This window comes from Halyomorpha halys, unplaced genomic scaffold (assembly GCF_000696795.3).
Source record: "Halyomorpha halys isolate HHAL.00 unplaced genomic scaffold, Hhal_1.1 Scaffold1847.1, whole genome shotgun sequence".
Lineage (NCBI taxonomy): Eukaryota > Metazoa > Arthropoda > Insecta > Hemiptera > Pentatomidae > Halyomorpha > Halyomorpha halys.
Genome location: NW_027112974.1, coordinates 55086 through 73513, shown reverse-complemented (window position 1 = coordinate 73513; position 18428 = coordinate 55086). Strand labels below are relative to the sequence as shown.

Genomic DNA, 18428 nt, shown 5'->3' with positions numbered 1-18428 from the left:
CAATAGAAAATCTTATTTAATTTAGTTTATTTATGCTAATTGTTATGGTTCATGTTTGAAAAAAAAAATTGATATTTCCTTTTTGTAAATAACAATGAAATCATAATTTTTGTGTAAATATTAATAATAAGATTTAAAAAATTGTTTTTATTTATGAAAAATTGATGTATTTTTTTCAGTATTTTTGTATTAAAATTAAAGTATTGTTATTTATTAAAAAATATCAGATGTTAATACAAATCTTGAATATTTAAAGCAAGCAATTTTCTTAAATTATTTAATTATGTTTTTTCAAAGACCTAATATTAGAAAAAAACATAAGTAAGCAATAATAATCTTAATAAAACTTGTTCTGATTTATAAATTATTTTAGTAAAAAAATGTTTAAACTCTTATTGATTTTGATTTTTAATAATGATTTAGAATGTGATAAAAATCTTAAAAGCTGCCTTGATGTTTATTATACAATGTTTTTATTCACATTTTTTAGTTTCATAAAATATCTTTTTTATGAAATATGATTACAATTTTCAGATCAAAGTTAGTGGCTCTTTTATAAAATATTTGTTATTTTATTTTGTATACACTCCTGAATCATTTTTTATAATTTTATTTCTTTGCTTGATATATTTTTCTTTCATCCCACTTGATTCTTGTTAAAAATTAGGTATTATTTGCTATTTATTTTTATTTAAATTTTACCTTGGATCTTTAGTTCCTATTAAATTTGTCTTATGTTTATATTTAGAATGTGCTACATTCTAGGAATCCTATTGAAGCAATCCTGATGGAGCTTCCTATAAAATATTTAATTTATACCTAGTTATAGTTCTCCCTAGTTTCATTGGAAAATAATTTTAATAAATATCATAGACCGTATTTGTTTGATAATGTTTGTTGATAGGAGCACTGATTTTAACGGACCAATTATTTTTCTTTTAATATATATATATATATATATATTTTTTGCCAGTTTCTTTAGCTGTTTCATCATAAACTTATTTTCTGACCATTCCCAGGCATTGGCATAATCATGGAGTTAGTAATGTTTGTAAAATCTGAGTGCACAATTTGTATTTTCTTCCATTGTTTATTTTTGACATCATTACTTTGATTATCTTATATAACTTTTACCATATTAGACATAAGCCATTATTACTTATCATCTGCAAATGGGATTAAGCACTCATTTTCTTTCAACATCAACAACAAGAGATTAAAGCATTTCAGTTGATAAAAGGCTTTTTAACCAAATTTCTATGCATTTTTAACCCTCATTTCTCAGAAGTATAAAAACAATCAATCAGCCACTTTAAATCAAATTTATTTTATAATTGATATAAGTTTTCTTTTTTAAATACAATACATGGCATTCTCTACTTCATTAACAGAACCAAACATTTTTGTAAATATAAAAATTCTCATTTTAAGTTATTTCTTTAATAACCTATTCCAAACCAAAGACATAAGAAACAACTAAAAAAATTATGGAATAGTGGCCGTATAAACTAGATCCTTTCAATTTTAGTTATTCTGAGACTACTTACAATTTAGCACTATTTGGAAAACCTAACTCCACTTTAACATTTGTGCAATTTGTTTGGTTAATGAAAATAACTGGATAATTTTAACTTTGAACAAAATATCTTTACAATATTGTATTGAATGATATAAGTTTCCTTGATGAAAATAATGTTAACTTAAGTTATAAACTCCTGTTTCAGATTTATCTATTTATTTTCAACCTTCAAACTACTTATTTAGTTGAACCTAATTCTTGAGAAATGCTCTCTTTAGCCCTTAGGGCATGCATTGGTTTATACATTCAGATTTCTATCACACATTAGTAATATAGTAATGTTTGGTTATGAAAATTTCTAATGTTTGCTGATTTTTCTGTATTTTTATGTGCCCAAAATGCGTTCCTATTTTTCTGTTCTACATTTTAATTAATTAAGAAATTGTTTGATGGTTTCTTGTTTTAGTTTTACATTTCTTTTCTCAAATCACAGATCCCATTCCAAAAATTTTATGTAAATCCCCTTCCACCAATTGTATGTCAAGCCTGGAAGCCATTGCTGTTCCTGCTAGCATATTATGCTCCCTGGCGATAGTATTTCTTATTATATTAGATGATATTATGATAGTGGTTTGCATAAATTTCTGTGTTTTTTTATTTCTGACCACAGAAAAGTAGCTTTGTATATTTGACACTCTATTTCTCGAATTATCTTTGACCACATGTTTATATTTAACACATTAACACTGGAATAGAAAGCTGTAAAGATAAAGTCCAAAGAAATTCTAAACAATTTTTTATGATCTTCTCCTGTATAATGTTACATATCTTGTCAGCAGTGGATTTCCTTAACCTAGGGTATTTAAAGGTTTTAACTGTCCCAAATTTAATTAATTAAAAAAAATTGATTGTCTTAAAGAATTTATATTATTTTTATTTCATTGGTGATGAATTTTAATTGTAGAATAAATTATTCACATTTCAGTACTTCTGTTAGATGTATTGAGTAGCCTTGCTACTCAATAAGTTTTCAAGGCACAAACTTATCGTTTTCATTGGTGCTTTTTGAGTGCTAATTTAATGGTTTGCACGGTGGCTTATGGAATCTTATTGTACATAAATTGGTTGTTGATAATGTTATTGATTAAATTTTCATTTATTTTTTTAATCATCTTAATAAATTTATATGGTGTCTAAGTGATGCTTAACTTTACCTATCTTTGCTGGTACATTGATGATTTATATTTTATTATTCATTGTATAGAAAGAACTAAGTAATATTAAAAAAAAAAAAATGTTATTCTTTTTACAGAACATGATATAGTATTTCCTCAGTATTCCATGTATTTTCATGTTTATAATAATAATTTGTCATTTAATATTATCTTTTGAGAGAGATAATATAATTTTTTATATTTATATAGTTATCATAATAAAAAAAGAAAATATTTTGCATTATATCAATTTAGACTTCTATTTCTGTCCATCTGTGATAGTCTAGCCTTTATGAAGTATATATAATATGTTTTCCTGTTTTTAATAATTATTATCCTAGTTGGGATTGTACTGTAATATAAATTACAATGTCAGGGCCATTCCAATGATAATGTTAATTTAAACGATTGGTATTATAGGCTACAATAAAATCATCTACTTGTATTTACTATAATAGAATGATTTATATATTGTACAATCTATGAAACTATTTATAGACTGTATGTTTTTATTTATTTTTAATAAAACACATTACCTAAATTTTTATATCATTAGATTCCTGTCTTTTTACCTCAACCTGTTATTAATTGTTTTAAATATGAAAGAGAATAGTACTTTTGCTTTTGTACCTTCTAAAAAGACTATTGAAAACTTTTTTTTAATAACTGTTTAACTTTAAATATTGATTAATTAAATTGTTTGTTGGTGAGTCTATCCTAAATGGGTATTTAATGTAGATATTCCTCTAAATAAAATGATATTGATTCTACAGCTAAGTCAAAATCATATCTTGCTCTTTCTTTAGTATTAACTAATCAAATTTCATTCATAGTAGAGATTTTTGGTTTTGTAAAAGTTTATTTTGTAATGAAACGAGTATTTCTTTGAAACAAGAAACAATTATATTGCTTATTTCTCTCTGCCAAGGAAATGGTAATAAAAATGAAAACTTTTATATTCAAAACCAATAAAAGAAAAGGAACCAATGTGAATCATAGCAATTTACTATACTTAACTCCAGGTCATCTACGGGGCCTAGAACTGTCTGGGAATTTGATAAAAAAAAACAGAATTTTGTAAGCTAAGTGACAGAACGTGAATTTTCTATCATGAATCAGAATAATTATTTGTCACAATTAATCTATGTAATAGTGATGAATATAATATATAAATAAATAGTGATAAATACCCAAAAACACAAATAACACATCAAATGTATTATTGTGCATTTATATATCTTAGAAGTTCATAGGTAAATTATGTGTGTGTGTGTGTGTGTGTGTGCGTGTGCGTGTGCGTGTGCGTGTGCGTGTGTGTGTGTGTGTGTTTTTTTTTTGTTTTTTTTATGAGGGTCGGTGGAAATCTTCAAAAGACACGGATAGACCCGTACTTATCCGTGTGTGGGATTCTTACCCACTAAAACCACCGCCCTACACCTGTTTCTCACCCTCCACGGGACCGCCACTAGGCATTACATCATGGGGGTGATTGGCTGAGTGCCACCTCATTGTTTTAGGCTATCTTCTGGTTCGCCTATCTCTCTCCTCGTTCCTTAACTTCTGCATCACCTGTGCAGCAAATCGTTGGCCTGCCATCCAATAATCTTTGTTAAGCAGCATAATATTGACAATATTATCTGCTGTTGGGTCTGAGCCGCAAACACGTCGGAAGTCTCTTCTTTCATCTTGAAAGCGGTGACAGAAGAAGAAAACGTGCTCCGCACTCTCTTCCGTTTCTGGGCACAATGGACATTCTCCAGTCTCATCGAGCTTAAACCTATACTGGTAGGCTCGAAAGCAACCATGCCCTGTGATAAACTGGGTGATATAATAATCTACTTCCCCGTGGTTCCTATTCACCCAGGCCTCGATGTTGGGTACCAGCCTGTGCGTCCATCTTCCACTGAATGCCATATTCCAGCGACGTTGCCATTTTCTTATAGTCTCCTTTCTTAATTCGTCTCTTGGAATATAGTCAGCACTATTATAAGAGCGGCTCCTCTCATCTGCGATCAGCTCAATCGGTGGCATCCTGGCCACCACGCAAGCAGCTTCGTATGAGACTGTACGAAACACGCTGATCACTCTTAGCACACACCTACGATACACCGAAACCATCGGTCTTCTGTATGCCTCAGTACCCAATGCATCCTTCCATATCGCAGCTGCGTAGAGCAGAATGGATGGGACCACATAGGATATTAATAACCTACGGGCATTAAACGTGACAGTGCGGTGGTTACTCTAGCCGCTTTATCACTCACCCGCTGGATATGCTCTCTGAACCGGAGTCTATCATCGATTCTTACCCCGAGGTAAGTCAAAGGATGTTTGGACTGGATCTCTTGCCTACCCACTCTCAAGGTTATGGCTTCCCTTACTTTCCTGCTACTGACGAGAAGGGCCTCTGTCTTACTCTCTGCTAGTTCCAGCCCTACAGATTCTAGCCAATCTCGAACCGAAGCAACACAATGGTTGGCCTTTAGAATAAGTTCTTCTTTATACTTTGCTTCGACGACCACCGCGATATCATCAGCAAAGCCCACTATTTCGGAACCCTCTGGTAGACTAAGCCTAAGGACTCCATCGTACATCGCATTCCACAACAGTGTGTGTGTGTGTGTGTGTGTGTGTGTGTGTGTGTGACAGAAAATATTTGAGAAGAAACCACAGAGTTAATAAGATCCTTGTAGATCCTACCCGTTCCCATAGTTTATACATCTTATTTTTTTATTATTTTTTTTTTTTTCATTTGGCATGAAGATAGCTAAAAAATATTTATAATTCTATGTAGCAACAATGATTGTTTCACTTAACGTCACAATCAGAGTATTAAGACTGTTATCTGGTCAAAATGGTGGTACTGATTCCATCTATTCAAAGATAAGAAATAAACTTGTTAGGATCTTGGATAGTACATCGTTTTGGAAGCCAATCCTCAAACTTATGACCAATAAAAGTAATGATTTTAAGTATTTTTGACATTGAACATTAATAAACCATTAGTTTCAAATATATATTAGTTTATATGAATTCAATGGAATAGAATAAAGAAAATATCAGCCTCACTAGAATCTAGGGTTACAAAGCACTCAATTTGGCAAGAATTATCTTTCTAAGTAAGTTTAGTAAATAATAAACAAAAATTAATACATTGAATTAATGTGCATTTCTTAGTAGAATAGACATGGACGATTTTGTGAAAGGAATAATATTACAAGATGTTAAAAAAAAAAGCTTATAAATAATAACTAATAACTTTTATTTTTCCCATGATTCTAAAACTGAAATACAAATATTGAGATTTTTTTATGCACAATACTGTTATGGTTTTAATTTTTTTTTATAATGCAATAATCCTACACAAAGGATATTTTTTTATTAACACAATTAAGTTTATGTACTAGTTATGTAATGATCATGGTGTTATTTTTTTTTATTTACAGTTGTTTAGTTAGCAGAAATATGTAGACTGACAGAGTCATGATTATAATAATGATACACAATTAGTAACTGTAATTAGTGAAAAAAATTAAAATTAAGTCGTATAAGAATGGAAAGATTTACTAAATAATAAGTACAACAAATCCATGAATTTAATAAGAACATAATATTTTTTATTTTGAAGTTAAAAAAATAAATAAATTAGTATCTTAGAAGTATAAATAGACCTAATGTATTAAATTAAACTGTTTCCTACAATGTAGGTAATAGTGGTTAGAATGGCCACTGGCTCAACATGATACAATTGATAAAAAATGAGTGATAAATATTAACGTCTAGCTTATAAAAAAAAATCAATCAAGAGATGAAACATATACATAAATTAATAATACATTAATTAAATAACACTAACAAGAATGAAAATTCAAAGTAGAAATCATTCAGTTATAATTTAATTAATTACTGAATAAAAGATTTATAAATGTTGATACTTAGAAAAATAATGGATAAAACATCTGACCTTTAAATATTGGACGGTAAGATTGATTCTCATTAATAGAAAGTGGAAAAATGATATTGGCAGTGCCTTCCATGTCACACACAGTATGGTTGCTATTCCTGTTTTGTTTCTTTTGTGTTTCATGAATATTGTTGTGGCCAATAATCATCTTTATGAAAAATATGTAATTATTATTTATTTAATTATTAGTTAGATAAATTGCCTGCCTACTAAAATTTTGGGTATTTATTTTATTTTGATTTTGATTTTTACTATTGAAAAAATTTGACTAAGCAAAAAATACATAAAAAAAAATGGTTAATACCTATGTATATGTTGTAAAATTTATAATGCCATAAAACAAAATGAGCATACATGTGTTATATCAGTTATAGCTACTCAACCATTTAATGTGCATAATCTTGAATGTCATGGATTTTCAGTTTCAAATATAAAAAACTTGTTTTATTTCACATACATTGAAATCACAAGTTTGAAAAATGTCATAAAAAATCACTTTGAATGACATTGGACAAGGGAATATGTAGAGGAGGAGCTCCTAAACTTTTTCTGCCACAGCACCCTCCTAGCCTAAAAAAAAATAGTAGCACCCTTGTTGAGGAAAACAAAAATGTTGGCACATATATTCTTAAAGCAGTCGAATATGTGGGAAAAGAAGAAAAAAATAGTGCAAAGTAAATGCTAGATTACACTTTATATTTGCTATTTTAATTTTAAAATTTCTTTTTATTTTTTGTATTATTTTGAGATAGTGCCATTTGCTTGAGGCATCCTGGGAATACATTTGGAGCACTCAAGGGTGCTGCAGCACCCAATTTTGGAACCCAATTGTACTAGACAATATTATAAATTAAATTTAACTATTTCAAAAAAGTCTGCAGACCACTGGTTCAGAATCATTGATATATAGTTAAATGCAAACAGAAAGAAACACTCATTTTTATTAATTTCTTCATATATGATAAGGTTTTAGTACATATATACTCAGAAAATATGTTAAAAGGATAACTCTCTCAATCTATATTAAGTTCTATATATGAATATTATTGTCTTTAATTTTTCATGACAAAATTAACTTGCAGCACTATTGAGATAACATTGAAATTGTTATGTTATTATTCATTCATTGTAGCAATGTAAGACAAACTCATAGAAAGAAGGAACTATTTGTCATAATCTAAGTTAAATCATAATACTATATTTAAATGACCTTACTTTACTATCAAATTTCTTTCCTTTTTTTTTTTTTTTCCTATGCCAAAGGAGGCATTTCTGCCATTTTCTTTTGAACAGCCCAGTATACTTTAGCTTTGTTCATGTAACTCCTGTATGTAATCAAGCCCGCCTTTGCCACACATGTAAATATGTGATCACCAGTCATCTCACCATTTCCACACAGGACGCAGTCTGAGACTTCAGTCTGAAGACTCAGCCACTTCTATTCTCTTCAGGTGGTGCCGCAAATAGTCATGTCCAGTGGGCACCCTGGTGCCTCTTAGGGTCTAGCAATGCCGCTCAGTTCTTGCCCCCACATTGTCCTCTACTCCTTTCCTCTGCTCTTTCAGTGATAGCGTTTTGGGCCATTTCTTTCGCCATGTCCATGGTAATAGGAAGAAGCGGCTGTGGTTGGTTAGCCCCTAACCGTGCAAGCTGATCCGCCTCCTCATTCCCATGTATCCCATGGGCTGGAATCCATTGCATTACCAATACTTTAAGTAACTATCAAATTTCTTTCCTGATTCTTTTATTTACAGTTTAATCATAGTTTCAATAGCAAAATCGCTCATCTTCATTTATATTAAGCTATTATGGAGCTTATATCCTCATGAATGATGTTAAAAGTGTACCTCTCCTTATCTATTTAAATGGCTAATTAATCATAACACTAATATTACTATACTATTTATATATAATATTACTTTATAATATAATAGTAATATACTATATAATATTACTAATATACTACTTATTACTTAAATCAGAATTAAATTCTCACATTATTTGAAGTTTCTAACTGATCTTTTATGTAATATTCACGCACAAATTTAACAAAACGGCAAAATAAAATTATAAGATATTTTATAAAAAATATTTATTGTTATTTACTACTTCACAGTTATTAAATTAATAAGAACATAAAGGAATGAACAATTATTTGTGGAAAGTAAATAATAACTAATTAGAACATGCTTGAATAAATATAGTTGAAAAAATATACAGTCACTCTGATCAGTAAAACAAAAAAAGACGATAAAATGACAAATCAGAATTTAAAGAATGTAAAAATAATAGTTTAACTAACAGCCAAAAGATAATACTAGAAATCAAGAAATGTAGAAAATAATAGTTCCAACTGGCACCGCTAGATGTCAGCACCATCCAAACAGCCGTTTCGGAAGTCTATAGCTAGAGAATATTTAACATAAACAGTGTAGCCAGAATATCTGCCTATAACTCCCTGATGAAGACCTGAAAACCAGGTCGAAACGTCGGCACAAATAAATAATCTTTTGTTTATTTTTATTTTTTCTGCTGACCGCACCCCCCCCCCCGACCATCTCCTCTCATTTATAATAATAGGTTAACTGGTTGCCAAAAGGTAGCAGCACCAATCGATAAAGGTACAAAAATAGAAGTTCCAATAACTGCCGCAAGAAGCCAACACCATCCAGACAGCCATTTCCGAAGTCTAGTAGGAAAATTCTTATTTTGTATTAGGATATTAGGAAGTCAGAGGAGCTCAAGTCTTGACTATCTCATCCGACCAATTTAGCTCCTGTAACTTCCTAATATCCTAGTACAAAATACAATTTTTCCTGCTAGACTTTAGGAATGGCTGTGTGGATGGTGCTGGCCTTTTGCGGCGGTTACTGGAACTACTATTTTGTACCTTCCTTGATTGGTGCTGCTATCTTTTTGCATTTAGTCGAACTATTGTCATAAATATTTTCTAGCTATATTTTGTCTTCAGAATCTGCAGTTTGGATGATGCCGAAGTTTAGCAGTACTAATTAAAACCATTTTCTATCTTTCTTGATTTGTGCTGCTATCTTTAGACAGTTAGTCAAACTATTATTTTATCATTCATGAGATTCTATATTTTTATTTAATCATTTTTTTTTGTTTTATTGATCAGAATTAAAAAAGGTGTAAATTTTTTTCAATCATATTTTTTTAAGCGTGTTATTAAGTGGTTATCATTTACTATGCATTGATAATTGTACATTTTTTTATGATTTACTTACTTAATAAACTGTGAAATTGTAAAAAACAATAAAGTATTGTTTTAAAATGTCTTATTATTAGAATTTCACCATGTGAATTTGTACATTAGAATGTAGTGATTGTACTGAGCTAATTTTGGTCTCAATACTGTAGCTAATTTGATTGACATTAAATAACAATAAGATAAGCTTTTCAGGCGCATTGTTTCGGAGTTATTAAGCACTGGAATATTTTGTTATTTTTAGACTATTAGACCGGTTGCATAGATCTTAAAAATTGTAGTGCTGTTTGACCTGAAGGCGATAGTTTAAATAATGCATTTATTCCTAAGTCTAAATGTCCTATACGAGTATAGCACTAACTAAAAACCTAAAAAAAAAATTTGTTTTTAAAGTTTGATTAAAAATGTATAAGTTTATTTATATTGATCAGACAAATTATTTTTTAATTTAAAATAATTTACGTAGGTAATTTAAGATTTTTAAAATTCTCAATAGTCACAACAAAGTCAGGAAGAATAATGAAGGGCTAGAGGCGGACTGGGAATCAAAGTTAAAAACACTAACACTGAATGCTCTCTGTAACAAGCTTATTCTAGAAAAACTTTTTCATAGCTACCCAAACCACTGGTTAATACTATTCCTAGAATTTTTTTTCTATTGTTTACCAGTTATTAATTTATTGAATTTTACTCTTTGTATGTTAAACGATGCATTGCTTAATTAACTTTACACTAAAAATTAAATATGGAAAAATTAATAAAATGATTAAATATTGGCATACATACACACACCTATTGGTGCCTAATATGAGAAATTTAGTTCAAGCACTAAATTTTATGCAACAAAAATCAAAATTTATCTCAAAAAAGAGTAAAACATGCAAGTTTGTGCAGAAAAAACTCAAAACATGCAAAATTGTGTAAAAACCCCAATATATGAAATTTGATATAATATAAAATTAGTGTTATTTGAATATATTTTCTATGATTCTAATTTTTGTCAAGATTTGGTATAATTTGATCCTAGGGAACAAAAGATGAAATTGCAAGATTCTCTCGTCATAACATACGTTCAATATAATAGATTTATTACTATATTTAGTTATTTGTATGGAAATGCATTATAAAATCTAAAAAAAATAAATTAGTTTAGAACATCAAAATATAAGATGAATGAATATCACTATGACGGTCTGAGACCTACTTGTTGTACTGAATAAAAAAAATGAGTAATTTTCTTTACTAATACAGCACTGCTCCGTGGTCTGAAATTATGTACCCATTTCTCTAAAAAAGGTCTTTGTCACTCATGATGATTATAATTAGGATGCCGTTTAATTTAAAAGTGAATATGGCCAGTGTTCAGTTTTTCAAAGTAAAGTAAAAAAAAAAAATGAATTTCTTTGTCTGAGCTCATGAGAGGAGTCATATGGTATGACATACCAATTGAAAATTCCAGAAGATGCCACATAAATGCCCAAAAGGATTAAATTTGAATAAAAGATAAGTAAAAATCAAACTGAAATGCTTCATTATTGAATCAACCCTGTCAATCAATATGTCAAAATAATGAATTTAACTTCAAGTGGCATCCTTGAGCTACCTCAATAATTTTAATTAATTAATTAATTCAATAAAAATCTAAAACAAATTAAAATGTTTCATAAATTCTGAAATGTTTTTTGAATAGAAAAATTTTAAATAGCACTTAAAGAGTAAACTGTAAAATGAAATCCCTTTGGATTTTAAAAATATTTCTATTGTGCTGGATAGATTATATAATTAAGTCTTGTTGAAGAGAAAATTGAATGGTTCATTAAATAATTAAATACTTTTTATTTTTGCTAATGCTCACTCTTTAAATTCTTACTTCTTTTGTAAAATTTAAAAATAAATCCTTATGGTAATATGTTTGAAACAGGTGGATGAAGAACATGGAACAGAAAATTGTGGAATAATTATACCAGAATTAGTTATGTCAGTGATTAACTTTGAAATAAAGCCTAAACTAGTTAAAATCATTTTTGATGATTTACATAAAGCTGATTACAAGTTCAAAGTAAGTTTAATCGTGCAACCTATTTAAGATGAAAATATTTCTTGAGAAATATCCCTTGTGTCTACTAATAAATAAATATTTAACTTTCTGCAGTTAAATCTAGACAAAATAATCAAAGGTATACACAACAGTGCTGTAGTTTTTGGTCAGAAAAGTTCAGCTATAGAAGCCATCAATGATAATGAACAACCTGCTTGGATTATATTCTCAGCCCAACCAGAATCACTTCCAATGAAAGGGAAGATTTTACTCATTATTCATGTTTCAGTTTTTCAGTTAAAAGAATGGCTCCTGAGTCCTAAAGTGAAGAAACATCAACAGCAACTTGTTGTAATATCTGACCCAGCTTTAAAAGTAAGTCATAATTCTTACAAATAAAATCACAATATATCTTTAGTTTTTCTTTAAACATTTCTAAATGTCATGAATTTTATTTGGGAATTTTCCACAATCTTATCCACTTCCAATGTCATAATTTTAGGTAGTATCATTCTTTTAGCATACCCCATTATTCATTTTTACTCTTCACTTTGGAATAAATAGAAAAGAAAAAATAACTTTATTCCGGGACTTGAGAATAATATAAAAGAAAGCATATCAGACAAAAAAAAAACTGATTATGCACTGAATTAGTACAAGAAAAACCAAAGAATTGAAAATAATGGAGTAACTCAAGTATGTATCTGCACTGATATGTATATGTATCCATAAGCATACACCACATATATAAATAAATATATCTGATCAAAGGATGGTTCATCAAGTAGTTTGAATTTTTTTTTTTTAATCGCCCTAACAACCCATTACTGGATCCTGGCCGCTTCAAGCAGCTTACACCAGTTTAATCAGTTAAGTGCAGCTCCTCTCCAATTCCTCACTCCGAGCAGGGTCCTCAAATCTTCAATATTAACACCATCAACCGTCAAAGCTTTGGGCGACCTCTTGGCTGTGCACAGGTGTTCATTGAGTAGTTTACTTGGAATCACTTCAGTGCCCATCCTTGTCACATGGTCTGCCTTGTGCAGTTTACCAATTCTGACAATTTTTCCAACATCAAGCTTATCGATTAGCAATTACACTTCCCTGTTCATATGTCTTCTCCAAGCTGAATCATCCTTTACTGGGCCATAGATGCATCTGAGTATCTTTCTCTCTAATGTTTGGAGATACCTTTTATCGGACTTCCAAAAGTGCCCAAGTTTCCGAGGTGTAAATCAGCATTGGTCGAATTAGCGTTTTATATAATCTAGTTTTTGTAGATCTTGGTAATGAGCTACTATCTAAGTGCCAACGCAGTCCAAAAGAACACCTGTTGGCCGATGTTATTCGTCTCCCTATCTTTGCCAAAATGTTATTGGTGGTATTGACTTGTGATCCAAGGTACACAAACTCCTTAAGTCGTTCGAAAGAACAATGACCAATTTGAACAAAATCTTTGTTAAAACCTCTTTGTTGACCAGCAATCATATATTTGGTTTTGTTGGTATTAACTACAAGCCCCAGTTTCCTGTCAGTGTCATCAAGGGCAAGAAAGGCCTCTTCCACTACAGCTTTTGATCTCCCAATAATGTCGATATTATTAGCATATCCCAGGATTTGTACCATATGATTAAAGATCGTTCCACTGGTCTGAACCTTCAATTCTCTGATAGCTTTTTTCCCTGAATCTGCACCATACATTCGGTATTGCTCTTTGTACGTTTTACAAGACATATGAGCTTAACAGGTATATTGAGGTCTTTCAAATGAATGATAAAGGGCCTCATGTTCAATGCTGTCATAAGCAGATCTAAAATCAATGAATAGATGATGTGTCTGTATTTGGTATTCACTTCTGTGATCAAGGATGGTTGGTTTGTAGGGCAAAAATTTGGTCTAGTGTAGACTTACATTTATGAAAGATATTTGATATTTCCCCAGAACTCTCCCTACATGCTGTAGTAATCGTTGGTACAGTATATTTGAGAAAATCTTGCAGGCACAAGGCAGTAGAGATATGCCTCGATAATTATTACATTAAAGAAGATATCCCTTCTTGTGAAAAGGAAATAAAACTGTCTTATTCCATGCTTTCGGGAATGATTTCTTCTGTCCAAATCGCAAATAGAAGATTTTGTAATGCTAGGAAAAGCTGATCTCCCCCTTTCTTTAATAGCTTGGCAGAAATTTTGTCAAAGCCTGGCGCTTTGTTGTTCTTGAGCCTACTAGTGGCCTCACACAGTTCCTCTTCGTCTGGGGACTGGAGGTCAAGCAGTTGAAATTACTAATTAGAATTGTAACTTCATTTCCACAGTTCGCAATAACAGTAATTAGAAAGTAATTTTGATTACTTTTTGTCCAACACTACCAATGACAAATCTTAAAATTAAAATTAGTATGTTTTAATGACAAATTAAATTTACAATTAGTATTTTTTGAATAACAAATCAAGATTTATATTTAAACTACACCCTTTAATTATTTAGCTCATAGTAATACTTCTTTCATTGTTCAACAACTTAACCAGAGTGTTTTTTCAATAAATATTGTACTGAAACTTTTGTAGCTGAAAGTAATGGACGATCCTTGAATCTCTTGTACAGAACCTGTTCAGATAGACCATCCATGATCTTCAATCAATGAATCGTTCTGCCTCAACACAATTATGTAAAAGTTGTATCATATATGAGTACCTGATGGGGGGAGCTAGTCCGGCAAGTTGGTCTAGTGGTTATTTTTGCCAACCCCTGGGAGATACCTAAAAATTGCAACCTTGTACTAACCAAGGTGGGAGTGATAAGATTCATTTCTTGGGACCACTGAAAAATAAATATTAACTGGCCTAGGTGGGAATCAAACCTACAATGTTCCAAACTGGGCACTCTGGGACTTACTCCCAACATGCACAGCCGTCACGTCTCTAATGGATTGTATCATATAATATAAGATTTGAATGTATATACTGAGTTAATGAAATTAATTAACATTATTTAATAGCTATGCTGTGTAAATTTAAAAAAAATGAATAAAACTACACCAACCAGGAGTATACTGTTCACTTGTATCTTTAAAACAGTGACCCTTTAAGTTTTCAATATAAATAATAAAACTGATCTGCAAGAACTATATATAATATATGATGCAAGTACATAGTTAGAAAAGGCAATGTATCAATAATATCACAGCTTAGAATCTGATGTGGTTTTTAGAAGTTAAATCATTTAATTGTTTTAGGTAATCATAATTAGCTTATTGCTGATTTTTAATAAATCACTTTTGTCTAATTTTAATGTTTTTTTCTTTTAATGAAGAAATCTAAAGGTTCAGAGAAGGATTGTGATACAGGACTTTATACCCAGTTTATCAATCCTCACAGCTTTGGAAGAGGTAAAGCTTTAATTCTGACTTCTTGGCGAAACCATAACTTTACACAGTCTGTTAAAATTTTTCCTTCAGAAGAACAAACACTTTATAATGGTAATCATTTAGTTGTTTATGCCAGAGATCAGCCACCATTCGCATTCAAAAGGTAGGTTAAAAGAAGTTATTTGGAATTATATTTTTTAGTTAACCATGGTAGTATTATGTACCACAAATTAAATTTATCCACATCTCTTCAACTAAAGAAAAAAAAATAAAGGCGTACAAATAAAACTTATTACACTAATACTTATTTGGCTAGTAAAAAATGTTTTATAAGATTATAACTATTTTGATCATAAAAATTCCTCCATAGCTAAATGCATTTTTTCTTCATAAAACCAGGATCTTAGAAAATGGAGAAGTAATATGGGATGGAGTGGAAGTTAGATTGTTACTTTTAATGAAGGAAATTCTTAATTTCACCATGGAATTTCAAGATCACATTGGGAAGTGAGTATGAACTGACTAAGATATGTTGGCTATGAATGTATGATTTATCTGTGATTTCTTGGACAGGTTTGGTAATCCAAACCTCACTATTCCAGACCATTCCATTGTCTGAACCACCCTTTAAAAAAAAAAAAATTAGGGTTGTTTAAAGATTTAAGTTTATGTTTTTAGTACATATATACATACATTCAACAAAACTGTATTATCAACACCTCATGTGCTTTAACATTGTATTCTAAGAATCATTTCATCAGCTTTTCAACACTCTTCATTATATCAGGTATTTATTAGTAACCAACTTTTCTCTCTATGGCCACTTCCATTGTTAATTTTTTTTTTTTTTTTGAAGTTTGAATATTTCCTGTGTTAAAACAGTTTTATAAAGTTGAAATGTGTGCATTGAAATTACATATCTATGAAACAATTAGATTAGGGAAAACATATGTAATGCATTTTTTTTTTTGGTCTGTTTTGAATTGGCATTCTATTGCTGATGTAGATGCAGTCAGAGGCCTTGAAAAAAGGTGATTTCAAGTTCCAAACAAACAAAAATTTTAGAAGTAAATAAATTTCTGAACAGTTCTTTATTGTAAAAATATTTGTATGTTAATAAATTTATAATTTTTGTCTTATACTGATTCATTATTTATAATTATTATGGTTACATTTATTTTCTTTTTCTTTCCATATTTCAATTTTTAAATTATTAATAACTAATATATTCATACTTCTTCGCATTATATAACTTCATTTTTATTTTATTTCCTTAATTATGTTATTTTACCTACTTTTCAATTACCTATGTATACATTTATTTTCCACTTCTCTCATCACTGTATACTATTAATTCCATTCTGTAAAATTATTCACTTTATGTCATTCTGTTTATATTTTCTTTTTTCTTTTCTATACTTATTGGTTGTTATCTTGTTCTGTTCTTAGCCCTGATGAAGGCTAGAAACTCTAGCCGAAGCGTTGGCACAATTAAATAAGTTACACGAACTTATTTGTGTTTCATTTTGACCGCACCGCCATCCATCTTCTCCTAGTATGATTCATTATTTATGCTCACATCATTATTCCTTACAGATGGATGGATAAGACCATTTGTATCTCAAGAGAATGCAACGAAACATTTGTAAAACTAAGGCCACTCCCATTTTCCACATTCACATATAGCACACCACCCTCCTTCTGCTCTATACTATGATGTGATATACATATTCCCAACTGTGTTACCAGTTCCAGAGTAAATAGGTGGTAACATTAGAACATAAATTGTACTAAGTAATAATAAGAAGTTTACCACAAAAATGAATATCACTATGTTGAAAATATCTGTTTGATGGTGCAGGATTCATGGTTTAGTTTAGACAGTTAATTTAACTTATAAAAATCTAAAATATTAATGAATGGAATATGGTCCGGGTGCGGTCAAAAAAACCCAAATAGTAGATAATTATACTATTTTTATTGAGCCAATGTTTCGCCCCACGTTGCAGGGCTGTTTTGACGAAGCCCTGCAACGTGGGGGAAAACGTTGGCTCAATAAAAATAGTATAATTATCTACTATTTGAGTTTTTTGACCGCACCCGGACCATATTCCATTCATCTATACACACGGTCAATCAATAATCTTCCAGTATATCTAAAATATTAATATTTTAATAAATTTATTTTTTTAACATATATTTAACTTATTAATATTAATACTGTTCTAACTACATTTTTTTGTATCTGTTTATTGATGGATTTTTTTTTAAATTAAAGAGATGATAAAATTTTAATTTAATAAAAAAATATCAAAATAAATGATACCTTTAATTTGAATGCTGAACTAAATTTTGTCTTGAGATTAGCATTGTATTTCACTTCAATGCTAGGCAAACTATTTTTTATATTCATACAAAAATAAAAATTTGCTTTAAAACTTCTATATAATAATTAAATCAACTTCAGATATGGATGGAAGCAGGTTTATATACTTGAAAATTGTAATTCATAATACATGCTTAATTTGATTTCTACAGGCAAAGTAGTGACACGTTGCAGATACTAAGACAAGGTAATACGGACTTAGTAGTTGGTGGATTTGTAATGACTAAGGAGATTTATGGTAAAACTTCAATGATATACCCTCATTTTATGGATTGTGCTGCATTCATATCCTTAACATCAATAGCTTTACCTAAGTAATACATGTTTTTAAATCATTAGTAGTATTAGAAATATATCATATTTTAATCAGCACTCCTTAACTCTAATCTCAAATTATTTTTTGATTCCTTAAAGTACTTAAATTATTTAAAATACATAAACAAGAATAACCCAATAATAATTTTGGATAATGAGCTTTTTTCCATTAGTTTGACTGGATTATTTTGTTTCTGATTCATGTAATATAGATCATAGATTTTTAAATAATAGAATGCAGGACATTAGAAAATTATTATAATTTTAATTTGTTTTGATTCAGAAAAATTGATAACTCAATCCTTACTTGATGGACATGTAAATAAAGCAATGCTATTCCTAACAACATTTCAGGCTATAATTAACCAAATAAACACATTGTGTAACTTGAAAATGCATA

The 18428-nt window shown here is 29.8% G+C and overlaps 1 protein-coding gene across 1 annotated transcript in view; it reads left to right on the top strand.

Annotated features, from left to right (window-relative positions):
- Positions 1-6792: 6792 nt before the first annotated feature.
- Positions 6793-18428, top strand: part of LOC106690730 (Ionotropic receptor 21a) — a 20713-nt gene continuing 9077 nt past the window's right edge. The window contains exons 1-6 of the mRNA XM_014436260.3: positions 6793-6860; positions 11845-11982; positions 12076-12336; positions 15273-15490; positions 15727-15834; positions 17866-18027. Of these exons, the coding sequence (XP_014291746.2) occupies positions 6819-6860; positions 11845-11982; positions 12076-12336; positions 15273-15490; positions 15727-15834; positions 17866-18027 (929 nt within the window). The 5' untranslated portion in view covers positions 6793-6818. The remainder of the gene's footprint in view (positions 6861-11844; positions 11983-12075; positions 12337-15272; positions 15491-15726; positions 15835-17865; positions 18028-18428) is intronic.